The 26,840-nt window shown below is 42.7% G+C and overlaps 1 protein-coding gene across 3 annotated transcripts; it reads right to left on the bottom strand.

Annotated features, from left to right (window-relative positions):
* Positions 1-387: 387 nt before the first annotated feature.
* MARVELD2 (MARVEL domain containing 2) lies at positions 388-26,840 on the bottom strand. 3 transcript variants are annotated; one of them, XM_049649588.1, is made up of 7 exons: positions 26,689-26,840; positions 19,973-21,136; positions 17,412-17,447; positions 8,342-8,490; positions 7,709-7,880; positions 3,160-3,210; positions 389-2,348 (listed from the first exon to the last, which is right to left on the bottom strand). In XM_049649588.1, exons 2-7 carry the CDS (start codon positions 21,119-21,121, stop codon positions 2,226-2,228), a joined length of 1,680 nt encoding a protein of 559 aa, XP_049505545.1. In that variant the 5' UTR covers positions 21,122-21,136; positions 26,689-26,840; the 3' UTR covers positions 389-2,225. The 3 variants fall into 3 exon arrangements, with proteins under 3 accessions (XP_049505547.1, XP_049505545.1, XP_049505544.1); XM_049649587.1 differs by lacking the exon at positions 26,689-26,840 and adding an exon at positions 26,502-26,639; XM_049649590.1 differs by lacking the exons at positions 17,412-17,447; positions 26,689-26,840 and adding an exon at positions 26,502-26,640 and having other exon boundaries at positions 388-2,348.

The raw sequence follows: 26,840 nt of genomic DNA, 5'->3' as shown, positions 1-26,840 counted from the left end.
TACTAGGAGCTAGGAAGGATTTCCCTACAGGTTTCAGAGAGAGCTTGGCTCTGCTGACACCTGGATTTCAAGCCCCTGCCTGCAGAACCGTGAGACAATAGATTTCTGTTATTTTAGGCCACTCAGCCTGTGGTGCACGGTGGCCTTGGCTTTGAATTTTTGCAAATAATGGGGGAGGAGGAAACTGTCACCTGAACATCATGACCTACAGGTTTTCAATGACTTTCCAGTTTATTTTCTGATAATGGAAAATATTTTCAAGAACATGCCCAGTCAACACAGGAATGCTAGAAAAGCAAACAATAAAGGGCATGCATGGGGCACCTGGGTGTTTCAATCAGTTAAGTGTCTGACTTTGGCTCAGGTCATGATCTCAAAGTTTTTGAGTTTGAGCCCCGTGGTGGGATCTCTTGCTGTCAGTACAGAACCTGCTTTGGATCCTGTGTCCCCCTCTCTCTCTGCCCCTCTCCTGTTTGTGCTCTCTTTCTCACTCAAAAATAAATAAACATTTAAAAATAAGTAAATAAAGGGTACACACAAAAAACAAGTAATTGAAATTTTAATATGCCCAGGTATTGACATAAAAAATTTAAAAAGTCAGTGTTACAGCATTGGTTTTTCAAAGGTTAACATTTATAATTAGAGTTAAATTTCACAAAGTTAAATCTAACACTTCATTTCAATACGAATCTAACTCTTTATAATCTATCAAAATGGTATTATTTCATGTTAGTTTTCCTCTTCTTAAAGCACTGGTATGCATCTTAAGTGAAACATGGAGCCCCAATATGTAAAACGGAAGGTGAAGCTGTTGCAGTTGAGGGGACTTTATAGGGGCCTCACTCTTCCCTAGGTGTCACCTGCTAAGTTGCTTAGGGCCTAAACCATAGTCCGAGAGCCATGGAATTAAAATATTAACAATAAATGCTAAGATTTCAATGATAAAGAAAAACTAGGAAGTCCATTTAGTATGCAACACTTTTTAAGCCTCTTGCTTTTCCACATGCTTTTCTTTGGTTTCATCACTTTAGTAAATTCTTTGAACATCACTTGTTTGAATGGCAGCTACGTTAAGCAGAAATTGTACTTCTGCACCTAGGAAACTATCTCCAAGATAGATGCTGTGGAATAGGATCCAATAATAACAGTGATTTTTTAAAAAACATTTTTTCAGGTAGTCCACTGTTCATACTGATAAAAACAAAACATTTTTCATGAATAAAGCCCCAAAGCCAAGATAATGCTTAGGAAGACGAAACATCACAATAAGTCAAAAGGAGGTCCCAAGTAAAAGTAAGATCATGGGGCCTTAGAGGGACACCCAAACAGGACAGAAAACGCAACAATGGTCACACAATCCTCACAATGAATGTAGACAGGAATGGCTGGGCTGTGGGGATGTGGACATATATGCCCAGTGACACTGATGAACGAGAGGAAAGATGTGGTGGACCCCAATGGGCACAGATCCACAAGGAAGCATCCGCTTAAGGCTACGTGTGGTTAAGAGTTATTAACAGCAAAGAAAGAAATTCATGAGACACGTGGGACTTGCGGTTAGCTGGCTGAACTTGCCCATTAAAAACCTTTCCTTGCTAGTTTGTTCGTGTCACAATCACTGCTACAGATTTCATACACTCTAAGGTACTGCGTATAATGTGCCAGGGTCTATTCTAAGTGCTTTACGAATATTAACTCATCTAATCCTCATAACAACCCTACAAGGGAGGCACTATTATTAGCTCCATTTTCACAGATGAGAAAATAGGCACAGAGAGATTAAACAACTTGCCCAAGATCATAAGACTTAAAAATGTGGATCTCAGATTCAAATCCCTTTCAAGAGAAGAAATCACACTTGGGCTGGAAGAGAAATGTGTCCTAGAGAAATCCCAGGCGTGGCCTGAGTGAAAAAGGAAAATGCGGCACCAGAATTGATACCCTATGTGTCCATCACACTGCAAGGGTATGATCTCTAAGCTACTTTTAACAAGATAAATATAAAATGTACACAGATGAACAAACCACTTCTTACCCTTGGTAAATCCGAATCTGTTTTGAAATGTGTCAAGTGGAATCATACTATCATAACATGGCTGACTGGCTACACCAATTAAAAGCCGATGCCAGAAGCACATGCTTTTGTCTATCGTAGACTAGCATGAAAAAGACAGTAAATAAATAGTAAGTTTAATATAAAAAAAAAAAGTGGTTTCAAACAAGGGTTAAGAATAACCTTGTACATTCCAATTCATTACTTTATCATATTCTTGAATTCTTTGCTTTATGTGAGAAAGTTTATTCTTTAGATAATCACAGCGCTCTTTTTTTTCCAGAAATGTAGGATCCTGAAAAAGAAACACAGCCATTATTTCAGCCTCCAGTTTCCTCAGTGAAGAACACAGAAACAGACATTATCATCCAGAAAATGACGCTTCATGGGAGAGTTTCTGCAACAGATTTCAAAATCTTCCTGATAAGAAGAGCATGTCTCTACATTTTTAAAATAGATTTTACTTTTTACAATAGTGTTAGTTTCACAGCAAAATTGAGTGGTAAATACAGAGACCTGAGACAACTTTAACTTTGGTAGTTTAAATTATATAAAGGAGCAAATAATAAGTGCAGAAAAAGACTAATAAAAGCTCTCTCCAGGCTCTACTTCTCTGTGCAATTAAGTTAAGGATGGAGTGACAAACATAAAATAACTTAATCTTTTTGAAGGAAATGTCAGTGAAAAGTTCTATATCGGGTGTTCATTTCCCTAGGTTGCTAAACCAGGATGTAACAGAAGACAAAGAGAAGAAAAGGTATTCAGGAGCTACTCATGTTCTCTAGTAAGTACCATCTTAACAAATACTAAAAAAGAGGAGCGCCTGGGTGGCTCAGTTGGTTGAGCGTCTGACTCTTGATTTTGGTTCAGGTCATGTTCCCAGGCTCATGGGATCGACCCCAGGGTCAGACTCTGCACTGACAGCACAGAGCATGCTTGGGATTCTCTCTCCTTCTCTCTCTCTCAAAATAAATAAACAGTAAAAAAAAAAAAAAAAAAGGAAATATTAAAAAAGAACTACTTTAGCTGAGAGAATCTAAGGTCTGTCAGCTCACCACGGCACCTGGATAAGAAAATACTTTGAAGAAGAAAATGGTTTTACTCACATTCTTTTTTTTCTTAAACTCTTCATGGATTCTTGAAATTCTTTCATGTTCCTAAAAATAATATATTGTATACTTGAATTAAAACACCAGGATTTACTCAAATCATATCTCAAGAATGTCTCAGAAGTACACTGGGAATTAGAACAAAAAATAATTTTTATCTAAGACTATAATGAAAATACCCACACACTAAAATTCAATTCAATGGATACAGATTAGAGGGCTTACCACTCACCACACACTGGGATCTAGGGGTGAAGAGAGAGAAAGGCCCCCGCCTGTGTGAAACCAGAACTGAGTCTCAGGGCCACTCCTTGCCAGGTGTCTGACCCTGAGCAAGCTACTTAACCTGAGGCTCACTTTCCTTACTGGGAACATGGAAATAATAACCACAAGGACCTCATAAGGTTGTGAGAAGCTGTACTTATTTGAAATGATACTTATAAAGTGCTTGGTATGTAATAACTACATTATACACCGGGACTAAGAGGTTGAGACTATTCAATTTTCAAAAATAACTAATAGAAGGTTCCTTCTAACTTTAAGTTTTATAGTAAATATGAAGTTATTTAATGGATTGAACCAAAGGGAACAGATTACTAGAACAATGCCCTCATTTATCTATGTAAACCAGTGCTTTAGAGTTGTCAAACACTGTAAACCTAATAAATAAAAGAGAAAATATAATAATTTATAGTTCTAAAAGCCTCCCGAGAACATTTTTTTCATCACCCACCCATATCCTTTTTGCAATACATTTTGATTCTTCAGTGTCTTTTGTCTGAGTTTCAATTGTGTTTTCATCCTTTGCCAGCATCGAGATGACCTTGGTAATTCAATTGTCACCTGTATGAATGGGTCCTGGCCTGGGAGTAAACTAGCTGCCTGGGGCCAGGGGTGCTGTGCTGAAGACATAGCACAGATTAAGAGCTGCAAAACCTCTCCTAGAGTCTGTCACAGAAACTGAATTTCAGACAGTGAGGACCAGAGAGATTATTTTGAGCATTATTTCTATTTTGTGGGCTTAGAAAAGTTATGTGATTAATTTTTCAAGGGCACACAACCAGGTTTGTGAGAGAACATGTGCCTGCAAATGGGCCCGCTGTGCTTGGAAACGCCCCTCCCTGGGGACCTGGTGGGAAATGAACGGGCCTGGCAGGCCCCCACCCATGGCAAAGCTCAGCCTGTGGCCGAGGAGATGTTAAATTTTGTGATACAATTAATATTTCTATTTTATTATTATTTGTAAAATTTTTTAATTTTTTAATTTTTTAATGTTTATTTTTGAGAGAGAGAGAGAGACAGAGACAGAGTGAGAGTGGAGGAGGGGCAGGGAGAGAGGGAAACAGAATCTGAAGCAGGCTCCAGGCTCTGAGCTGTCAGCACAGAGCCCCACACAGGGCTTGAACTCACGAACTGCGAGATCATGACCTGAGCTGAAGTTGAATGCTCAACCGACTGAGCCACCCCAATGCCCCTAATATTTCTACTTTAGATAAGAACTAGAGGAGACACTGAGACTGTGGCCTTTTCATCTGGTTACTTACTTGCCATGCTGTGTACAAACCAGAGGAAATGACTATTGTTGATACTGTACAGAAATATCACGGGAAGGCCGAGTCTCAGCCCCTACCATAATTAGGACTTTATACCCCTCAGTTGCAGACCCACATGCCTGAGCCCTTGCCCATCACACAAAGCCCATACACTGGAGTCCACTGGGTCTAGACTCAAAGACTCCACCGCACAACTGGATTGCTCAGCATCTTATCTGTCAACCGGCTTGTTCTTCCCAGCCTGAGCCAATCCAGTTTCCTGGGGCCTGCTCATTCCTTCCTGCACTCCTTTAAGGGCCTATAAATTTGGGCGTCCTTCTTGGACCTATGGACCTTGCTTGTTTTTCAAGTGGTACTAAGTGACCCTTGACCTACAGTATTTGCTGGATTTCTCCTGCTTCCTGGTACCAGTATGTCACAGATAACAGCATTCCATTGCTCCAGGATTGGGAAAATGTTACTTCTCTGGTTATTTTGGCTTAGAGAGCTCGTAATTACAAATGATTTAAACGTACACTTAAAAGTTTATCGTTGGGGTGCCTGAGTGGCTCAGTCGGTTGAGTGTCTGACTTCAGCTCAGGTCTTGACCTGATGTCTCTTCAGTTTGAGCCCCATATCGGGCTCTGCGCTAACAGCCTGGAGCATGCTTTGGATTCTAGGTCTTCCTCTCTCTCTGCTGCTCCCCTGTGTGTGCTCTAGGTCTCTCTCTCTCTCTCTCTCAAAAATAAATAAAAACATTAAAAAATAATTTTTTAAAAAAGTTTGTGGTCGGGGCGCCTGGGTGGCTTGGTTGGTTAAACGTCCAACTTTGGGTCAGGTCATGATCTCACGGTCCGTGAGTTTGAGCCCCGCGTCGGGCTCTGTGCTGACAGCTCAGAGCCTGGAGCCTGTTTCAGATTCTGTGTCTCCCTTTCTCTCTGCCCCTCCCCTGTTCATGCTCTGTCTCTCTCTGTCTCAAAAATAAATAAACGTTAAAAAAAATTTAAAAAAAAAAGTTTGTGGTCAAAACAAAGATGCTCAGTCAATATGGATTCCAGGAGCACTATATATACATATATATATTAGTTACATACATACACTGAGTTGTTTGACATTTGTTAAAAGTGCTGTGTGAGTTTTAAAAATTTGAATTACAAGGATCCCTGGGTGGCAAAGCCGACTGAGTATCTGACTCTTGATTTTGACTCAGGTCATCATTTCACAGTTTGTGGAGGCTGCTGAAGATTCTTTCTCTTTCTCTCTCTTTCTCTTTCCTACTGCCCCTCTCCCCTGCTCATGCTCTCTCTCTCCTTTCGAAATAAAAAAAATTAAAATTAAAAATTTGAATTATATGAATAATAGATTAACACATTGTCTTTTAAAAGGATAGGATATTACACACAAAAGTTCATAGCATTATTCAAAACAGCCGAAAACTAGAAACAACCAAAGCGTCCATCCGCTGATAAATGGATAAATGAAATGTGGTATATAGATACAATGGAATAAATACCATAAAAAGGAATGAAATCCCGAATATTCCTACAATATTAATGAACCTTAAAAACATTATGAAAAGAAGCCAGACACAAAAGGCCACATATTAAATCATCCCATTTATATGAAGAGTTTGGAATAAAACCATACAGACAGAAAGTACATTAACAATGGTCAGTGATTGGAGGGGGGAGGGAAGGGGGAGTGTGTGCTGATGAGTATGGCGTTTCTCTCTGGGGTGATGAAAACGTTCTGGAATCAGGGGGTGGTAATGGTTATACAACTTGGTGAATGAACTAAAATTCACTGAATTGTTCATTTTAAAAGGGTGAATTTTCTATGTGAATTTTGCCTCAATAAAAAATGTACATCTGAGAAAAAAAAGTGCCACTGATTATCAGGGCATCCTGACTTCAGAAATATTAACATGCAAAACCCCCCCCACAAACTCCAGAGCATTACAGAAAATGCTTGAGTCCCTGGTGACTGGAGTCTCCTCCCTGGTTCCCTCTGTCACAATCATGGTTATCAGTCTGATGGGATGAGCTAACAGCTCAGATCAACTCTCTGTCCTTACCATTGTGTTCTTTGGACCTGGGGTGGTAACCGCTTGGCTGTTACTTATCCCTGGAGAACGCACGACCCCTGGTAGCTCCCCTACACCCACCCCTGTGTGAATAAATCTTTTTCATTTTTTTTTTTTTTTACGTTTATTTATTTTTGAGACAGAGAGAGACAGAGCATGAACGGGGGAGGGTGAGAGAGAGAGGGAGACACAGAATCTGAAACAGGCTCCAGGCTCCGAGCCGTCAGCACAGAGCCCGACGCCGGGCTCGAACTCACGGACCGCGAGATCATGACCTGAGCCAAAGTTGGTCGCCCAACCGACTGAGCCACCCAGGCGCCCCAATAAATCTTTTTCAAATTAGTTGGAGTGTGCCTTTGGGACCCTGACGGATTCAGTACGGACCTGAGGAACACTGACATTTTACTTACATAAAAAAATAAAATGACTGTTTTATAACTGTGTATAATTATTTATTTTTATTTATTTATTTTTTAAATGTTTTTATTCATTTTTGAGACAGAAAGAGACAGAGTATGAGCAGGGGAGGGGCAGAGAGAGAGGGAGACACAGAATCCGAAGCAGGCTCCAGGCTCTGAGCTGTCAGCACAAAGCCCAATGCGGGGCTCGAACTCACAGACCGCGAGATCGTGACCTGAGCTGAAGTCGGACGCCCAACTGACTGAGCCACCCAGGCGCCCCAAATGTGTATGATTATTTAGTAATTGAGGGCAAAAGACACAAAATTATATAATGTGAATTATAATCCTGACTAGTCCCTTCGAAGATCTCAAATGACTTTCCCAGACACAGACAGCAAATGTACCCACTTATTATGGCTTCCCCACATCGACCTGAAGAAAGCTCAGATTTTTCGCTTCCTCTCTCACTGCTCCTCCTAGATTTTACACTTCCTCTTTCAGTGCTCCTCCCAGGCATTGTGGGTACTGACCTGTTGGTTTTCCGAACAACGTGGCAATCTGCTCATCACTGCATCCAGCTCATCAAACTTCCTCAAGACGGCTTGGACTTCTGCAGAAAGCTCTTTGTACTCTGAAAACTGGTCTTGGAACACAGCTTTATAGCGTTCTCGTTCATCATCTGTCTGAATCACAGGGTATTTTCTGCAGGAAAAAATTGGCCAGTGATGTAACTTTTTCACTGAAACGGACTGAATGGGAAATCAGCTTAGCTCTTTCTTCACTGACCACACTGTATCTTCAATTCAATGTACTACCTCTCAGGGAACAAACAGCTGAGAGAGAGGAAGGGAGGGAGGGAGGGAGAGAGGGAGGGAGAGAGGGAGAGAGGGAGGGAGAGAGGGAGAGAGGGAGAGAGGGAGAGACAGACTCCGAAGCAGGCTCCAGGCTCTGAGCTGTCAGCATAGAGCCTGACATAGGGCTCGAACTCACAAACCGTGAGATCATGACCTGAGCCGAAGTCAGACGCTTGGCTGACTGAGCCACCCAGGCACCCCTGGATACAAATGATCTTAAGCAGAAAGCATTAGCTTGGAGACAAACAGGAAAATGAAATGCCCAAATGGAATCTCTCCGTTTCTACCTCGAAGGACTTAGACACTCACGCCACATAGTCGGGCATCACGATAGGTTTAGGAATGTGGCCTGGGGGAATGTGCCCACTTAGTAGCTCAGGCTTCATTTTTGTTGGTCTCAATTCTTTGAAATTAGCTTCTTGGTCTCTCTGTCTGTCAACACCGGTGGCCATTTCACACTGCAGTTAGGGAGAAAAAGAGGATTTATTTGTAAACAGATGCAGAGGAAGAAGAACAAAACCATGACTTTATTTCTTAGAAGAAAATGGTGGGGAGAAGAAGTAGGAAGTAGAAGCAGAAATTAATACTTCGCTTTAATTACAGGTTTTATAGTCACAAAGTTGTTCTGAATGCTTTTGTAATGGCTAAAGGGAACCACACTGCAATACAGGAGTACATAACAGTACAAAACAATCGTGTGGATGTCAAATGTGGAGGATGAAATGTTAAATGTAGGGTCTTCAGTAGTTTATTTAAGGATTTATACCTCAATTAGCTATAAAAGAATACAAAATGTAGTTCAAAATAAGAAGTTCATGGGTGCCAGGTGGCTCAGTCAGTTAAGCATCTCACCCTTGATTTCAGCTCAGGTCATGATCTCATGGTTCACGAGATTGAGCCCGCATTGGGCTCTGCACTGACAAGAGTCTGCTTGAGATTCTCTCCCTCCCCCTCTCTCTGCCCCTCCCTGGCTCACATGCACTCTCTCTCTCTCTCAAAATAAATAAGTAAACTTGAAAACAAACAAAAAAAAAGAAATTCAGAGATAAAAATGGAACAAGGCTACTTAAACAGCAAGAGAAAAAATGACAGGGGAACTTGAGATGAATGAACTACCAGTAGCCACTGAGTAGGTCAGAAAGGGAAACAAGTTACATTGTCTTCATTACCTGAAATGGAAAACAAGCAAACCCAAGGGAAAGGCAGTGAAGGTCTTTCAGTTGTCCAAGAGTTCTGAACCTGTGATTCCCTGGTTTAAGTCATTCTGGTTTCTAGACTGGAGAGTTCATAGAGGCCTTTTTAGTAAAAAAATGGTACATTTCAAAAGAGGGGAAACAGCACAAAATGAAATGGCCCAGGGAGGAAGTATCAGGACAGGCCTTCAAGCACTAAAATACCGACATATGGGAAGCAGGGATGCAAAGGCCCAAGGGAACCCATTCTAGAATGAGCAGGCTAACATGGGTATGTAGCTTTGGGGGGAGACTGTTCAGGAACCCCACTGGGCAGTGCCCAGAATACCAACCATGCTGGTGAGGCCTGTGGATGCCAGGAGAGGGGTTTCTATTTTACATAGAAAGAAGCAAGGTTCAGAGAAGTTAGGTATATTTTCTAGAGCCTCACAGCTGGGAAGTGGAAAAGCCACAATTAAACCCCAGAATTTTGGGGTCACCTGGGTAGCTCAGTCATTTAAGCATCTGACTCTTGATTTCGGCTCAGGTCACGATCTCCTGGTAATCAGATCGAGCCCAGTGTTGGGCTCTGCACTGAGAATGGAACTTGCTTAAGATTTTCTCTGTCTGGGGGTGCCTGAGTGGCTCAGTCGGTTAAGTGTCTGACTTCTGCTCAAGCCATGATCTCATAGTTCCTGGGTTTGAGCCCCACATTAGGCTCAGAGCCTGGAGACTGCTTTGGATTCTCTGTTCCTTCCTCCCTGCTCCTCTGCCATTCATGCCCCCTCTGTCTGTCTCTCTCTCAGAGATAAAATAAACATTAAAAAAAAATTTTTTTTTTTAAAGATTCTCTCTCTGCCCCTCTCCCCTGCTTAGGCTCTCCCTGCCCGCCCCCAAAAACAACAAAAAACCCCAGAACTTTTTGGGGTTTTAAGAAATAACACAAGGAAGGTTTACGTAAATGCATACTGTTCAAGCCTCAATTCTGACAGCATGTTAGAAATGGTTGATTTCTCATTACAACAGTAAGCCCCCCTCCACTGACCCCTCTTTGGGACTTCAGCAGACACTTGCTGAATTAAACTTGCTGAACTAAACTGAGAGCAGCTTGGGCAGGGGGCAACTTGGCTGAAAACAAACTGCAACACAGGATTTTAAAACTTTGCTCTTTACCTTACCAGGCAGCTTTAAAATCCTTTTGTTTCCTGATTTCCCTATCTCTGAGGCTGCCTCTGAGGTTTGGTTTAAGATTAGCTCACACATTAGATGGTGAGGCTGCTAAAGCAGCATTGGGGGAGGGTTGGAGAGGAGAAGCTGGGCCCAAGGCACCCAGGGTAACAGCTGGAAGGGGAACCAGATCGTCTTGGTGCAGAAGGCATGCCTGGCCACTGGGCCCCAAACAGCAAGAATTCAAGTGCAGAGCAGGAAACCCCAAGGAAAGGAGATTAAACAAGTATATTTCAGGGAACAGTTCCTGAGGTTAGTATTTATTCTCCTTTGTTCTCCACTGCTTGGGATGCCATTTCTTCATCCTAATGAATTCTTAATGTGTTTGATCTTGATAGTGAATCATGGTATTAAATTAGGGGGACCTTTTTTGGCTTAAATAAATGGATCTCTATTTCATGGCATCCCTTTTTAGCTTCTAAATATTTAACAACCCATTTCCCACACAGCTCGCTGAAGGAGCTATGGAACATGGTGACTCTCTGGAGCTTAGCGGCAGCCACAGGTACCCAACTCGGGTTTCCAGGTCAAAATCATAAATTCTGCCCAGGCAGTCACAGTGGGCAGGAGAGTCCATAGGAGGGTGGTTGTTGTTTGTTTGCGTCTAGGTCAAGTTTTTCAAGCAGGAACTATTCATTTTCCTTACTTGCCTATCCCTAGTTGTAAGATTCACTTTTTAATTTGAAAAGGGAGCTTTAAGGGGCGCCTGGGTGGCTCAGTCGGCTAAGCATCTGACTTCGGCCCAGGTTATGATCGCATGGTCAGTGAGTTCGAGCCCCGCATCGGGCTCTGTGCTGACAGCTCACAGCCTGGAGCCTGCTTTGGATTCTGTACCTCCCTCTCTCTCTGCCCCTTTCCCGCTCATGTTCTGTCTCTCTCTCAAAGATAAATACATAAACATGAAAAAAAAAAAAACAAAAAAATAAATAAAAAGGGTGCTTTAAAGAAGTCAGAGTAGTTTCACAGTAGTTTCCGTGCTGTCATCTGCTTTAAATTTTTTTGTTTTTATGCTCTTAATTTGTTTTTGGGTGAATGTCACTGACCCTAAGTTTCAGAAAACCTTATTGAGAAAAAAAAAATCTGAAAGCACACATAAGACAAAGAATCAAAACCTCATAAGGCTTTTAATTTTTTTTTTTTAATGTTTATTTATTTTTGAGACAGAGAGACAGAGCATGAACGGGGGAGGGGCAGAGAGAGAGGGAGACACAGAATCGGAAGCAGGCTCCAGGCTCCGAGCCATCAGCCCAGAGCCCGACGCGGGGCTCGAACTCACGGACCGCGAGATCGTGACCTGAGCTGAAGTCGGACGCTTAACCGACTGAGCCACCCAGGCGCCCCTCATTAGGTTTTTATCGGATGGATGCGTTGGGCTCCAGCCCTGGAACACATCACTCTCAAACCGTATCCGTGACTACAAACACATGGCCCGAGATTTCAGATGACCTTTCTTTGCTTCTAGCAAAAATGAATGTTGTCAGCAAATATCAAAAAGCTTTATCATGAGGCAAGAGAAAGTAATTAAGCAACGGGGTAAGTAATGCTATGGTTATAATTACTAAGCTTTTCAAATTAAAAAATGTATTGGTGAGGGGGGGAAAGATGGGTGAAGATGAGAGGGAGGTGCAGGCTTCCAGTTATGGAACGAGTAAGTCACGGGGATGAAAGGCACAGCATAAGGAATAGAGTCAATGACACTGGAATAGTGTTGTACGGTGAGAGATGGCAGTTACACTTGTGAGCAGAGCATAACGTAGAGAGATGCTGAATCGCTATGTTGTATGCCTGAAAGTAATTAACAGTGTGTGTCGACTTCAATAAAAAAATGCTTTAAATAAAAACGGGCTGAATATGCTGCCAAGTTAGAAATAGTGTACATTTGTCCAAATGCTGAGTCTCTCTCCCTCTGAGCATAGAATACAATGGTGCAGAGGCCCCGGTCCCAAACGCACACCATCACCTTCAATGCTCAGATTAGATTCTCACTTTTCTGGCTTGGAAAAAAACCTGTTCTGCACTTAGGGAGTTATTAGAATTTTTTTCTGCCTCTGTTTGATCTACTTTATGTCTGTATATTTCTTTTTAAAAATGATCTTATTTGCTTTTCAAAAAGTGTATTCATTAAAATACAAAATAAAAAGTTACAGTCTAGGAAATAGCTCCAACCAAGGGACAGGAAACAAGGGACAGTTCAGAGAGGGTGCATAATTTCCTCAGAATCATGGAGTTACTAGTAATAAAACTCAGATTTGCCTGATTCCAAAGTTTATTTTGTTCACCATACTACTGCGTCTCCTGTGGTAGGCTGCCAATTCTTACTAAGAACTGGGAAGGAAGCTGGTGGAAATCAAACCCAGTGAGAAGCTGGAGATCCAACCTTTTCTAAAAGGTTTCTAGTAGGTAAGTCCAATACAGATTCCTCAATTAAGTCATGAGATTCCCTCTCACAGAAGTCTGCCTCTAGAACACACCTAATTGTGGATCCATAATGATTCATTTCCCAGGAAAAGAGCCCCATGAAAGGACATCCTTTGCATTCAGCAACCATATCTTGAAAGAGTATAAATTAACTGGATTGGTATGATTTTTCTTTTTTTAAATTTATTTTGAGAGAGCGAGCGAGCATGTACGAGAGGGGGAAGGGGAGAGAGAGAGAGAGGGAGAGAGAGAGAATCCCAAGCAGGCTCCGTGCTATCAGCACAGAGTGTGACATGGGGCTCGAACCCATGAACCACGAACTGTGAAATCATGACCTGAGCTGAAATCAAGAGTCTGATGCTTAACCGACTGAGCCACCCAGGCGCCTCTGGATTGGTATGATTTTCAAAGGAGTTCTAGGAATGGGGGTTCCAACTCCACTAAAGTTATTCCTGACTATTCCAGGACCCCTCAGGAGCTGGGACCCTGCAACACACCCTGGACGTGATGTGTACCAGCCTTCTAAGGCAGCCTGGAAGAGGTACTCTGGAACTTGCTTGCAGATTTCCCTAACCCTGTCCTACCTGTGGAATCTGCTTTAGCCACATTCTCACCAAACCATGATGCTGACCACCCTAGCATCTGGGGCAACTCCCCCCCAATTCAGCCAAGCCTTTCAGGTGGACTCTATTCTGCACTTAACCCCACTGGTAAATCCCATGACCTCAAAGGGACTGACGAGGAAGCCCATAAATTCCACCATGGCAAACAATGATCACCATTGCCACATCGCTGCCACACTGCAGCCCCATTAAACAGCCCTGTCCAGCTTGTTGCTTAACAATCAACATCTGCAAAGTGCACACCACCTTCAACCCCCACAAAGCAAACAGATTAAGTCCCTGAGGATGATCTGAAACATACTTTTTTTTTTTTAAGTTTATTTATTTATTTTGAGAGGGGTGCAGAGAGTAGGAAAGAGAGAATCCCAAGCGGGCTCTGTGCTGTCAGCGTGAAGCCTGAAGCAGGGCTTGAACTCACAAACTGCGAGATCATGACCTGAGCCGAAACCAAGAGTCTGACCCTCAAAACAACTGAGCCACCCAGGCGCCACCCCCCATGAAATATACTTCTTAATGCTAGCACTCTAACTTGCTAACTCTGGTATCACGTTACACTATCACCTGTTAACAAGTTAAGTTTGTAGACCCCTTTTCGTTATAAATAGCTTTTGTAATCCTGATTCATCTTCTAAACCAAAGTCCTTTTAAACTTGATTATTCTCCGTGTGGTGAGCACTATGTTAGGACTCTCATTGGGCTGAGAGGCAGCAATGATGGTCATTCCTGGCCAGGGTGGGATTCAAGAGTTTCAGAGTCAGTCCCTCTGAGGGAGTAGAACTTCCCAAAGGGTTAAGGTGGTACTAGAAACCTGGAATGAGAGTACCGGCAACGGTCTGCCCAAGACGCTCTGATGAGGACTCTCCACGGGGAAGACTGGTCTCTTCATTTGGTCAAATTTATTTACGTCTCAGTACTAACACTGGAAGGCAGCCCATAGATAAGTTAGGGAAGCTGCACCTAAATCTCAAAGGGCCAGTGTTATTAATTAAATAAACATCAGCTTTACATTGCTCATCTCAATTTTATGTATGTATGTATGTATGCAGGCTCCATGCCTAGCGCAAAGCCCAGAGCTCAAACTCACAACCCTGAAGTCAAGACCTGAGTCGATATCAAGAGTTGGACATTTAACCAACTGAGCCACCCAGGGACCCCTGATTTGAAGTATTTGTTAGTTTAATTCGTTAAAAGCTTTTAAAATTTTGAAGGGGGACCTGGGTGGCTCAGCGTCCAACTCTTGATTTCAGCTCAGGTCATGATCTCACTATTTGTGGGATCTCCACGGAGAGCACAAAGCGTGCCTGGCATTCTCCTTCTCTCTGCCCCTCCCTACTTGCCCTTGTGTATGCATGTGTTCTTTTTCTCTCAGAATAAACATTAAAAATAGATAGATAGATAGATAGATAAATAAATCCCTTACTTCACTGTGAATAAAACATTTTCATACAGTATTTGTGTTATAATATAGAGAATAAAGTTAAAAAGAACCTATGGGGTGCCTGGGTGGCTCTGTTGGTTAAACGTCCAACTCTTGATATAGACTCAGGTCATGATCTCATGGTTGTGGGATCAAGCCCTATATTCGGCTCCATGCTGAGCACAGAGCCTGCTTGGGATTCTCTCTCCGTCTCCCCCTGACCTTCCCCTGCTCATGCTCGCTCTCTTAAAATAAATAAATAAACTTTAAAAGCAAAAAAGATCCTGGGCACCTGAGTGGCTCAGTCAGTTAAGTGTCTGACTCAGTTTTGGCTCAGGTCATGACCTCACAATTTTGTGAGCTGGAGCCCCACATTGGGCTCTGTGTTGACAGTGGAGGGCCTGCTTATGATTCGCTTTCTCTCCCTCTGTCTCTACCCCTCCCCGCTCACACTGTACCTGTCTCTCTCAAAATGAATAAACTTCAAAAAAACCCCAAAAAACCTATAAAAGATATTTTTAAAATGCATTCACTTAAAGGACTTGTATAAATTAGCAACTCAGTAAAAAAGTGGACAGGATACAGTTTAACAGGGAAGGAAAAGCAAACATAATACATGAAAAATGCTCAATCTCACTCCTTATAAGAGAAATGCAAATTACAACTACATTAGATATCATTTTTCACCTATCAGGTTGACAGATGTCAACAAATTTCCTAACACAGTGTGTTGGTCAAGGTGTGAGGTAGCCCATGGTGCTGCTGGGAGTACAAATTGGCAAAACTTCCATCGGGCAACCTGGTAGTCAAAATAAACATGTGCATTTCTTCTGATCCAGAAATTTGCTTCTCAGAATTTATCTTTCAGGTGCACTTATGCATATCTGGAAGGAAGTATGTACAAGCATATACTTGGATGTATATAGTTATTCACTGCAGCACCGTTTTTAATAGAGAAATATTGGAAACAACTTAAATGGTCATTAAAAAAAAATTTTTTTAATGCTTATTTATTTTTGACAGATATAGAGAGCAAGCAAGCAAGCAAACAAGTGGGGGAGGGGTATAGAGAGAGGGAGACAGAGAACCCAAAGCAGGCTCCAGGATCCGAGCTGTCAGCACAGAGCCCAACATGGGGCTTGAACCCAGGAACTATGAGATCATGACCTGAGCTGAAGTCGGACGCTTAACCGACTGAACCACCCAAGCGTTCCGTAAGTGGTCATTTATGGTTAGGTAAATTATGTAACATCCATATAATGCAATACTAATATATATAGCTATAAAAAGAGAATGCAGAACCTCTTTATGTATTAATAAGGAAACATCTCAAGAAACATATTGTTAAGTGGAAAAAAAGGGACGTATGTAACTGTGTATGGGATGGCAGTGTGAAAGGGGGAGTTAAGCAAATATATATATATTTTACATATGCGTACATATGTAATATGTATGTATAATATAAACAGATATCTGAAAGGAAACACGAGGCACTGATAACACTGGTTCCTTCCAAGTGGGAGAGCTGGGAAGCTGAGACAGAGGAGTGAGAGAAGACTTTGTATTAAAGACCCCTTTGAATTTTTTTTGTTTTTGAGAGGGAGAAAGAGAGAGAGAGAGAGAGAGGAAAGGAGGGGTTGCAGAGAGAGGGGGGTACAGAGGATCTGAAGTAGGCTCCACACTGACAGAAGAGAGCCTGATGTGGGACTCGCACTCATGAACCATGAGATCGTGATCTAAGCCAAAGTCTGATGCTCAACCAACCTAGCCACCCAGGCACCCTTGAGAGCCTTTTGAATTTTGAATCAAGTAAATATATTCCCTTTTCAAAGAAACAAACAAATCCAAAGTCTGGACTCTCAAACTCTTGCTTAGAAATAATACCCAATATTTTTAAAAAAGGACTTTTCAATGAGGTAAAATTATGATAATGTATTAGGTTTTTACATATGTGTATATAAGTATAATAACAGCATCTCATTTAATTCTCTCAGCAAACATGTGATGGAGAAATTATTATTATTATTCCAATTTTACAGACGAAATTAAGGCATGGAAAGTTAAATACCTTGCCTATTGTCATACTATTAGTAAATTCCGGAATAGGAATTTTCTTCCTGACACAACAAAATTTAGCATCTGAAAACAAGATGAGAAGGTCAGAAAAGAATGTCAAAGAACTTTAAAGAGACTAAAAAAAGTTTGAGAGAATCTCCTTTACTTAAAAAAATTAAATTTTAAACATATAAGGAGAATCAACTGTTCACGTGTTCAACTAACAAAATGAAAAGACACTATAAAAACTATAGAAGCCATAATCTTGCCCAATAAACACCATGTACATGTCTAATTTGATCCTCTCATTATGAGAAAAAAGTTGAAAGTTAAACTCCATGTTCAGTTAGGAACTCAATGTAATAGATACACTTTCACAGACAGATGATCTACTCTCAGGTAAACAGATAAGAGAGAAGTATTTAACAAATCTAGACATAAAATAATAATGTGAACTTTATTCTTACCATTTTCCTTTTTGATGGCAATGATGGCTCACTTATCTGGAACAAAAAAGAGTTAAAATGACTTTTCAAAGGTGTGTGAGGCTACTGTGTTAATATTTTCATCCATTTGCATTTATAGCCCAGTCTCAACTTCACAGAGGTCAGTTCTCTGCTTGACAGATGCTCCTCCCCCTCACCTGGCGACTTTTGATTGGCTGGAGGAGAGCCAGAGGAGGGATAACGATAACCTCTAGTCAGTCAGGAACAGACAGCAGGGTTGGAGTACAGTCAGGATAGAGACTATCAGGTAAAGTGCTTTGAATTACCTAGAGATTTTATTTATTCTTGGCTCCCAATACCTTGTGCAATTAAAGAGCTGGAAACAGAGACCGTTATAAAATTAACAGAAAAAACCCATAGGCCAGAATAGCTTCTAACTATTAAGAAGTCACAGCAACACCCAAACTGGGACCACCTCCTATATCAGGGGTAATTCAAATCTCATCAGCCATTGGAAAAAGTCTGATGGGAACAAGTTTTGAGAAAGGAAAAAGAAATGAATATATCATGTCGATAATTATAATCCTATTCATGAAGAATTGTGAAACAACATTAAGAACTCTGTTGTTATTAAACTTACATAAAATTATGAGGAAATGTGGGTGTTTCATTATCTGGATTTCATACTGATTGAATCTGAAATTCTCTATTTTGTATACACAGATGTAAAATTAAGAAATATGCTTAATGTGCTAAGATAAATCTTTAGAAATAACTTGAATCTAGGGGCGCCTGGGTGGCTCAGTCGGTTGGGCATCCGACTTCAGCTCAGGTCATGATCTCACGGTTTGTGGGTTCGGGCCCTGCATCTCTCTGCTGACAGCTCTGAGCCTGGAGCCTACTTCAGATTCTGTGTCTCCCTTTCTCTCTGCCCCTCCCCTACTCACACTCTGTCTCTCTCTCTCAAAAATAAATAATATTAAAAAAAAAAAAAAGAAACAACCTGACTCTATGTGGAGTTCCAGTAAGATTAATATATTGTGATGAGAGAGTATGGATCACATTGCAACATGTTGAGGTTTATCGTACAAACACAAGGTACTTGTTATAAAATTAGTCAAGTTTTATGTGTAAGATTCATGCAAAAGAGTAAACACAAAATACACAGATCAGTGAGTAAATAAATAGGTTACTGAGTACTTTTTTTTTTTAATGTTTATTTATTTTTGAGACAGAGAGAGACAGAGCATGAATGGGGGAGGGTCAGAGAGAGAGGGAGACACAGAATCTGAAGCAGGCTCCAGGCTCCGAGCTGTCAGCACAGAGCCCGACGCGGGGCTCGAACTCACAGACTGTGAGATCATGACCTGAGCTGAAGTAGGATGCTTAACCAACTGAGCCACCCAGGTGCTCCTGTTTGAAAAATTTTATGTTATTTATTTATTTTTTTTAACGTTTATTTTGGGGACAGAGAGAGACAGAGCATGAACAGGGGAGGGGGAGAGAGAGAGGGAGACACAGAATCTGAAACAGGCTCCAGGCTCTGAGCCATCAGCCCAGAGCCTGACGCGGGGCTCGAACTCACAGACCGCGAGATCGTGACCTGAACTGAAGTCGGATGCCCAACCAACTGAGCCACCCAGGCGCCCCGAAAAATTTTAAATATGGCTTTTATATAATCTTATCCCTCAGGTATTGTTATTATATTATTATTAATTCTCCTCCTTCTTATATTTAATTAGTTAAATCCTACAAATAAAAACAAGTGCCAGACTCCCATTCTAATTTTGGGAACACTATTTTCCCCAAAGTAAGAATGAAACATCAAAATGCCCAGGCAAGTTTTCAGAGTATGTTTGTGACCACTCAGCCTCTCCATACTTGAAAAAATCAAATACGGTTCACTGTATTCTTACTTCACTTTATTTAAGTCACCGGAAGAAAGTGTCACTCATCATAACATGTAAATAAGCACTTTCTCCTTATAATTGAAAAGTTATGTTTTTTTTAGTTAAGCTTTACCATATTAAGGAATCAACACTGTTCTTAAACTTACTTTAACGGGGAGACATTTATGGTACTGAATATGGTCTTATTCTTAGTTGTAAGAATCAGTAGCTGTGTTTTCCCCTTAAGCATCACAGACATAACGCAATCAACAAACTATATACTGTATTTACACATCTGGTACCTACCTGCAATGTTCTAGAACAGTGACACGCCAGAGTGGGGGATCCCACCCAAAGCAGGTCAGTCAATGAGGTAGGATTTTTGAACTTCAGATCATTAAAACAAAAAGGTTGGGGGGGGGCACTCCTGATTTCAGCTCAGGTCATGATCCCATGGTTCATGAGATCAAGCCCTGTGTCAGGTTTTGCACTGACAGCAGGGAGACTGCTTGGGATTCTCTCTCTCACCCTCTGCCCCTACCCCACTCACATGCTCTCTCTCTCTCAAAATAAACAACATAAACTTAAAAAGCCTTTTATAAAATTTTTGTTTTAAGAACTATGTATATTTAACAAGGGAATAAATAACAGGAAAAAAATTAAAAATGAATGAAGGATTATGAAGTTCCTTACCTCCTGCTGTTCCATGTATTCCCTATGTCTCCGAGCTGCCTCGTGCCTCCATAACTTTAGGCAAACCAAAGCACTAACGAGATAAACAATCATGTTGACAAACAGGAAGATCATCGCTGCTATCTGTCCTCCTTCTACCCGGCAGAACAATGCATTCATCGGTGTATTGAATAATGGATAGTAGCAGAGTCCACCTCGGTTGGTATCATTCACATAGACTATGGCTGCAGCCATATACAAAATAAACAAGGCAACGTTAATTCCAAATTCGGTCAGAGGCCACCAGTTAGAATCCAAAAGAATGGTCCGATAATACATGGACATGCCAAGAACCAGAATAATAACGGTGGCGATCCAAGCTAATCCAGCAACCACAAGTACAAAAGGGGTTTTGGGGCCACTGTAGTAATAGCCCCCATACGTACTGCCCAGGCCACCGAGGCCTCCCATGCCATAGGGCTGTGAATATCCGAACAAGTTATACCACTCGCTGTCCTTGTAAATGTAAGCCGTGACACAGGCAAAGACACCAGCTCCCAAGAGCAGCTCCACCACACCCAGAATTCGCAGCAGGCCTGCCCACGACTTCATGTAGGAATACCTCAGGTTATACTCCTCCACCTTCTCACTGTACGTTCGGGCTGTCTGTGTGTGGCGGCCTAGTGAACCGTAGGGGTCGTGGGGAAACATTGCCTCAGCCTCTTTCGGGGAACTGAAGGTTCCTTCTGACCCTCCGTAAGGATCTTTGTCGGAGTTGGGGGGTGAACGGTGGTTTGGTCTTGCTGGAGAGGATGGAGGTGAACACTCCACTCCATCGGAGATGTATCTGATGTCAGACACCGGCTTATCCCATCCCAGGTCCTTTCTCTTCCCTCTGAAGAAGTTCTTCCAGGACTCAGGGACAAAGCGCCTTACGGGTTTGAGATCTGGTGCTATGGCCGGTTCCTCTGTGTCACTTGAGTAGAAGTCTGGGCCGAATGGTGGCTGTAATGGGAGAGGGGGTGGTGGCAAGGGATCAGCGCTCACGGCCAGCTCACTGTCATGAAGAGTCTGGAGGGTTCCTATGGTGCCATCTTGATAGGGTGAGTCCCTTGGAACCTCATCATAGTGCCTGTCCCGAATCTTGCATCTTCCATCACTGGACGACATTTGTGATTTTTACACCTGTGGCCAAGATAAAAGTTATCACTTATGCCTAGTTATTTATTCTTTCAACGATGCTGATTTTATCCACTTAATGGCAGATGATCATATTTAGGAAACCAATATGATCATGTCTAACGATCATGATATGTAAAAATGATAACATGAACAGGTATATTTTAAACATATGTAACATACTAGCCAGGGATATCATCATCGTTCTATATGATTTTAAGGGGAATCAAAATTTAAAATCTTAGTTCTGAATTAAAACATTTATAAGTCTAACTTACCTTACGAGCCCTATGAACAACGGACTGTAAACACCATAACGGATACCAAATTTTAACAATACAGGATACTGACACATCCCAAATAGAATCCTTTCTTCAAACATCTAAATCAAAATATTTAATAGTTTGGGCATACCAAAGTTTGACGAGTCAGCAAATTCTCTTCATTTTCATTACCTCAAATCTGCTTTGGAAAGGCCTGGGAGAAGCAGTTTGATAAACACAGGGAGTGAAGAGCACCTTTCTTTCTTAAATCAGGGAAGTCAGTGTAGGGGACTTGCTTCTTCCACTCTAAAATATTAACACTTCATATTAGATTTTGAAAATTTTTTTTTAATGTTTATTTACTTTTGAGACAATGCGAGAGACAGAATGCAAGCAGAGAGGGGTAGACAGAGGGAGAAACAGAATCTGAAGCGGGCTCCAGGCTCCGAGCTGCCAGCCCAGAGCCGGATGTGGGGCTCGAACTTATGAACCGTGAGATCATGACCTGAGCCGAAGTCGGACGCTTAACTGACTGACCCACTCAGGCACCCCTTAGATTTTGAAATTTGAAAACTCAGAGGAAAAAAAAAAGCCACCAAAGCTTAAGATTCCCCAAAAGTACAACACAGAACAGCCATGTATATCATGTATGTCACTCTTTCCAGTGCAGCCACCTCAAGGTGATCTGCTGTTGCCATAATGACACTCAGAAAGTATCTCAGAGGGGGTTTGAGCCACCTAAAAAATAAAGCACAGAAAAAGCACTTTCACTAAACCTGTGTGATTTCTTTCACACAATCAATGACCTGGACATGTATAAAAATAGGAGGACACTTTCTGCTAATGTAAATACTAGGTTTAAGGCACAATGAATTTCTCCCTCATATTGCTCATGAAGCAAGTATTTGCTAAAGCAAGTATCTCCCTCATAAAGCAAGTATTTGCTAAAGACTCACCGGCCATATAGCATTGTACTTGGTACCATGAAGGTCTTAAATTTTAAATGAAGAATCCTGCCTTTATGGTGTTGAACCATTTAGAAATTCCTAAGGCTTTTTTTCCCCCTAATGTTTATTTTTAAGAGAGAGAGAGAGAGAGAGAGAGAGAGAGACAGAGCATGAGCAGAGAGAGAGAGGGAGACACAGAATCTGAAGCAGGTTCCAGGCTGCTCACAGATCGCAACGTGGGGTCCGAATTCATGAACCGCGAGATCATGACCTGAGCCAAAGTCAGATGCTTAACCAACTGAGCCACCCAGGTGCCCCAGCTTTTTTTTTTTTTTTTTTAAAGTTTCTTTATTTATTTTGAGAGAGAGAGAGAGAGAGAGAGAAGCAATGAGCAGGGGAGTGACAGAGAGAGAGAGGGAGAGAGAGAGAATTTCAGCAGGCTCCACACCGTCAGCTTGGGAGCCTGATGTGGGGCTTGATTTCACAAACCATGAGATAGTGACCTGAGCCGAAATCAAGAGTCAGACGTTTAACTAACTGAGCCACCCAGGCACCCCCTAAGGCTGTGTTTTGTTTTGTTTTCTTAAGTTTATTTTTTAAATTTATTTTGAGAGAGAGAAAGAGAGCAAGCGATAGCCAGGAAGGGACTGAGAGAGAGAGGGAGAGAGAATCCCAAGCAGGCTTTTCGCTGACTCAGGGATTGAACCCACAGATCGTGAGATCATGACCTGAGCTGAAACCAAGAGCAGGACGCTTAACTGAGTGAGCCACCCAGGGTTCCACTAAGGCTTTGTTTTATTTTATTTTGTAAAATGGAGACCTATCATTCAACAAATATTTGCCAAACATCTACCATGTACCAGGCACACTGAAAGTGTATCAGTGAACAAAACCAACTGAAATCCCTGCCTTCATGGAAATTAAATCTCAATGAAGGGATAAAAGATGATAGATAAGGGAAGTGAAAGACATCTGATCAGACACTAAGGAATTAAGAATGGTGAGAAGGTACTTTGTGGGCAGGATATTATAATTCTAAATAGAACGACACTGGAAGTCTCCATAGAAAATATGACATCTGAATATACAAATGAAGGATGTGAAAGAGGAAGCCAGACAGGTTATCAGGGGAAAAGGTCCAGGCTGCAGGAGGTCCAGCCACTGCAAAAGCCTTGAGGTGGGAGTGCTCAGCAAGTTCAAGAACTATTAAGTCATGGAGGACAATGGGGCAGCAAGTAGTAACAGAGAGGAGAGGGTAAGTAGTAGAATTAAGTCCATTTGAATCACTAGGGTCTTGAAAACCATTGGAAAGAATTCTGGCTATTATTGGAAGTGAGATGAAAAGCCAATGGAGCATTTTGAGTAGAGAAGCGACAGGATCTGACTTATTTTATTTTTTTAATTTTTATTTTTGAGAGAGAAAGAGACACAGAGTGTGAGCAGGGGAGGGGCAGAGAGAGAGGGAGACACAGAATCTGAAGCAGGCTCCAGGCTCTGAGCTGTCAGCACAGAGCCCGACGCGGGGCTCGAACTCACAGACTGTGAGATCATGACCTGAGCCAAAGTCGGATGCTCAACTCACTGAGCCACCCAGGTGCCCCAGGATCTGACTTGTTTTAATAGGATCACTCTGGATGCTATGTTAAGGGTACGCTCCAGGAGACAAGGGAGAAAACAGGGAGAATGGCTAAGAGGCAACAGATTTAGTCTAAAGGACCACGGTGATAACAATGGAGATAAAAAGAAGTCAGATTTTTAAATACAGGGAATTAATTTTTTTTCCTATAGAAACATTCAAACATAATAAAAAGTGGAAAGAATAGCATTATGAACCCTTATGTATCCATCAACCAGCTTCAATAATTATCAATTTATGACCAATCTTCTTTCTTCTATACCTCCTACTTATTCCTTCTGCCAATAGATTGCTTTGAAGCAAATCTCAGACACGAGATCATTTCATACGCAACATTTCTCCACCCCCTCCAGTTTAGCCCTGGGTATAAGCAGTCTGAAGAGTTTGAAGATACCCATTAGAAATCCAGGTAGAGAGGGGCGCCTGGGTGACTCAGTCGGTTAAGCTTCTGACTTCAGCTCACGTCATGATCTCAGGGTTTGTGGGTTCCAGTCCCTCTGTGCTATCAGCACAGAGCCTGCTTCAGATCCTCTGTCTTCCTCACTCTCTGCCTCTCCCCCTGCCCCTCTCTCTCTCTCAAAAATAAATAAAAACATTAAAAAAATGTAAAAAAAAAAAAAAAAATCCAGGCAGATACATCCAGTAGGCAGTACACACACAGAAAAGTAAGTAATACCATAGATTAGATACAATCACCCAAGGAATAGGTGAAAATGGAGAGTTCTAAATTTCTGGATCTTTTAGTGAGGCACTCCAATTAAACAAAATTTTTTTAGGGGTGCCTGGGTGGCTCAGTCGGTTGAGCGTCCGACTTCAGCTCAGGTCATGATCTCACAGTTTGTAGTTCAAGCCCTGTGCAGACAGCCTAGAGCCTGGAGCCTGGAGCTTGTTTCGGACTCTTTGTCTCCCTCTCTCTCTGCCCCTCCCCCTCTCATGCAAGGTCTCTGAAAAATGAATACAACCCTTAAAAAAAATTTTTTTTAATGTTTGTTTATTTTTGAGAGTGAGAGAGAGGGAGAGTAGGAGAGAGAGAGAGACAGGGCATGAGCAGGGGAGGGGCAGAGAGAGAGAGAAAGAGGCAGACACAGAATCTGAAACAGGCTCCAGGCTCTGGGCTGTCAGCACAGAACCTGAGGTGAAGCTTAACCCACCATCAGTGAGATTATGACCTGAGCGCAAGTCTGATGGTTAACCAACTGAGCCACCCAGACATCCCTGGGGTACTCCAATTTTAGAGAATTAACTCTGAAAGTCCCAGCATGGTGCCCAAAGTGGCAGCTCTATAAATGACATCAATTAAGGATTATTTTTGTCCCTGTCATTTAGCTCATCTGTGTCTAAAAACATAGAAAAAAATTTTTTTCTTAACCTTGTTTACATTTTTAAATAGTTTTTAAAGTTTTATTTATTGCGAGAGAGAGAGAGAGAGAGAGAGAGAGCGCGCGCGCGCGCAAGCGGGGGAAGGGCAGAAAGAGACAAAATTAAGCAGGCTCCACAGTGAGCGTGGAGCCCTATACGGGGCTGGATCCCACCCTACAACCTGATCATGACCTGAGCGGAAATCAAGAGTCAGACGCTCAACCCACCAAGCCATCCATGGGCCCCTGATACATATCCATGTAAAGGACATCCTTGCTTAATTTAACACACAGGTAAAAAAAAAGTGTGCTTCATTGTAATGGGTTTACCTTATCTTCATCAATGCAAAATGGCTCATTTGAATTAGACTATCTTATTCACGTTTAAATAAAATACAAAAACAATAAATTTGAAGAATCATGCAATTAACATAACACGTGATTTTAGAAGGGAATGGTCAGCGGTATTTTATCACGTTAGTTATCTGGCTACCCCTCCTGTATGGTTCAGGGTGTCACTGAGAGCCCACTTGGATTCAGCATACTGAGGCACAGTGGGTGTTTGTTTTGGTCAAGCCCCTGGACCCTGACTCCATTCTGTTGGAACTCACAGCTCTGAACGCCACATCGGTGGGAGGAGAAATGGTTTCCCCCAGGAAAGTGACACGGCAACCGAACTCGGTAGCCTCTCCAAAAACAGAATGATCGCTTTAGCCAGCTTTAAAGTTTTGCTGGGCCCAAGAGATGTTTCTGCTCTTCCTAGGGGTTGGGAAAGCTCCCTGAGGGTTTTAACCCACGCGTGAGTGCCATGGGACACCCAGCATCTTCGCTGGGGTCTCTCTCGAGCCTGCCGTTTCGCGTCCGGTCCCAGAATCCCGTTCAGTCTTCGGCTCTGCCCACCCCAGGGAACTACCCCAGGGAGCGCTCCTGCCTCGCGTCCTAGGGAGAACCCATTCTCAGTCTTCCGAGATGACGCCCCAAAGCGGCCGGAACTAAGTTGGTGCCCCGGTCAGGATATCAGGATAGGAGGATCCCCGCGCCAGGGAAGGGCGGCGCCTTCGCGGCCGGCGGGGCGCGTCTCGCGGCGCACCTGTGTCACTTGGATGAAAGCGCGCTAGTTGAGGGGCCCTCCTGACGCGCTGGCCCCGCTCTCCCCGTGGCCCTTACCTCTCTCCGCGCCGCCGTCTGGTCTCGGCCGAAGGTTATGGCGGGGCTGAATGGAGAGCGCAGCAGGACCAGGAGCGCGCTGAGAGCCCACGGCCTCGCCCTCCCGACCCGCGCACCTGCCGGGGGCCGCCGGGCCCTCCCCGCCCACGGCCGGATCACGTAGGCCCCACCCCTCGCGCCCCCTCACCTGCGCGGCCGCCGGGAAGAGCGCGCTCACCGCCCGCGGCGCCGAAACCAGGCTCAGCTCCCGGGGCGGAGCCGAGCCACGTTTGCCCCGCCCGGCTTTGTCGGGACCGGACTCCGGCTAGGAGCCGGGGAGGGTCGGGGACCGCCCCCGCA

This window comes from Panthera uncia, assembly GCF_023721935.1.
Source record: "Panthera uncia isolate 11264 chromosome A1 unlocalized genomic scaffold, Puncia_PCG_1.0 HiC_scaffold_17, whole genome shotgun sequence".
Classification (NCBI taxonomy): domain Eukaryota; kingdom Metazoa; phylum Chordata; class Mammalia; order Carnivora; family Felidae; genus Panthera; species Panthera uncia.
This window is presented reverse-complemented; position numbering and strand designations above follow the sequence as displayed.

What these genes read in the sequence shown, in the direction of transcription:
- MARVELD2 (XM_049649588.1), bottom strand. Translation starts at nt 21,121, where the DNA reads ATGTCGTCCAGTGATGGAAGATGCAAGATTCGGGACAGGCACTATGAT. An exon ending in GTGATGCCCGACTATGTGGC is followed by an intron (nt 7,881 to 8,341) that starts GTGAGTGTCTAA and finishes TTTTTCCTGCAG; the next exon opens with AAAATACCCTGTGATTCAGA. An exon ending in AGTTTAAGAAAAAAAAGAAT is followed by an intron (nt 2,349 to 3,159) that starts GTGAGTAAAACC and finishes TTTCTTTTTCAG; the next exon opens with GATCCTACATTTCTGGAAAA.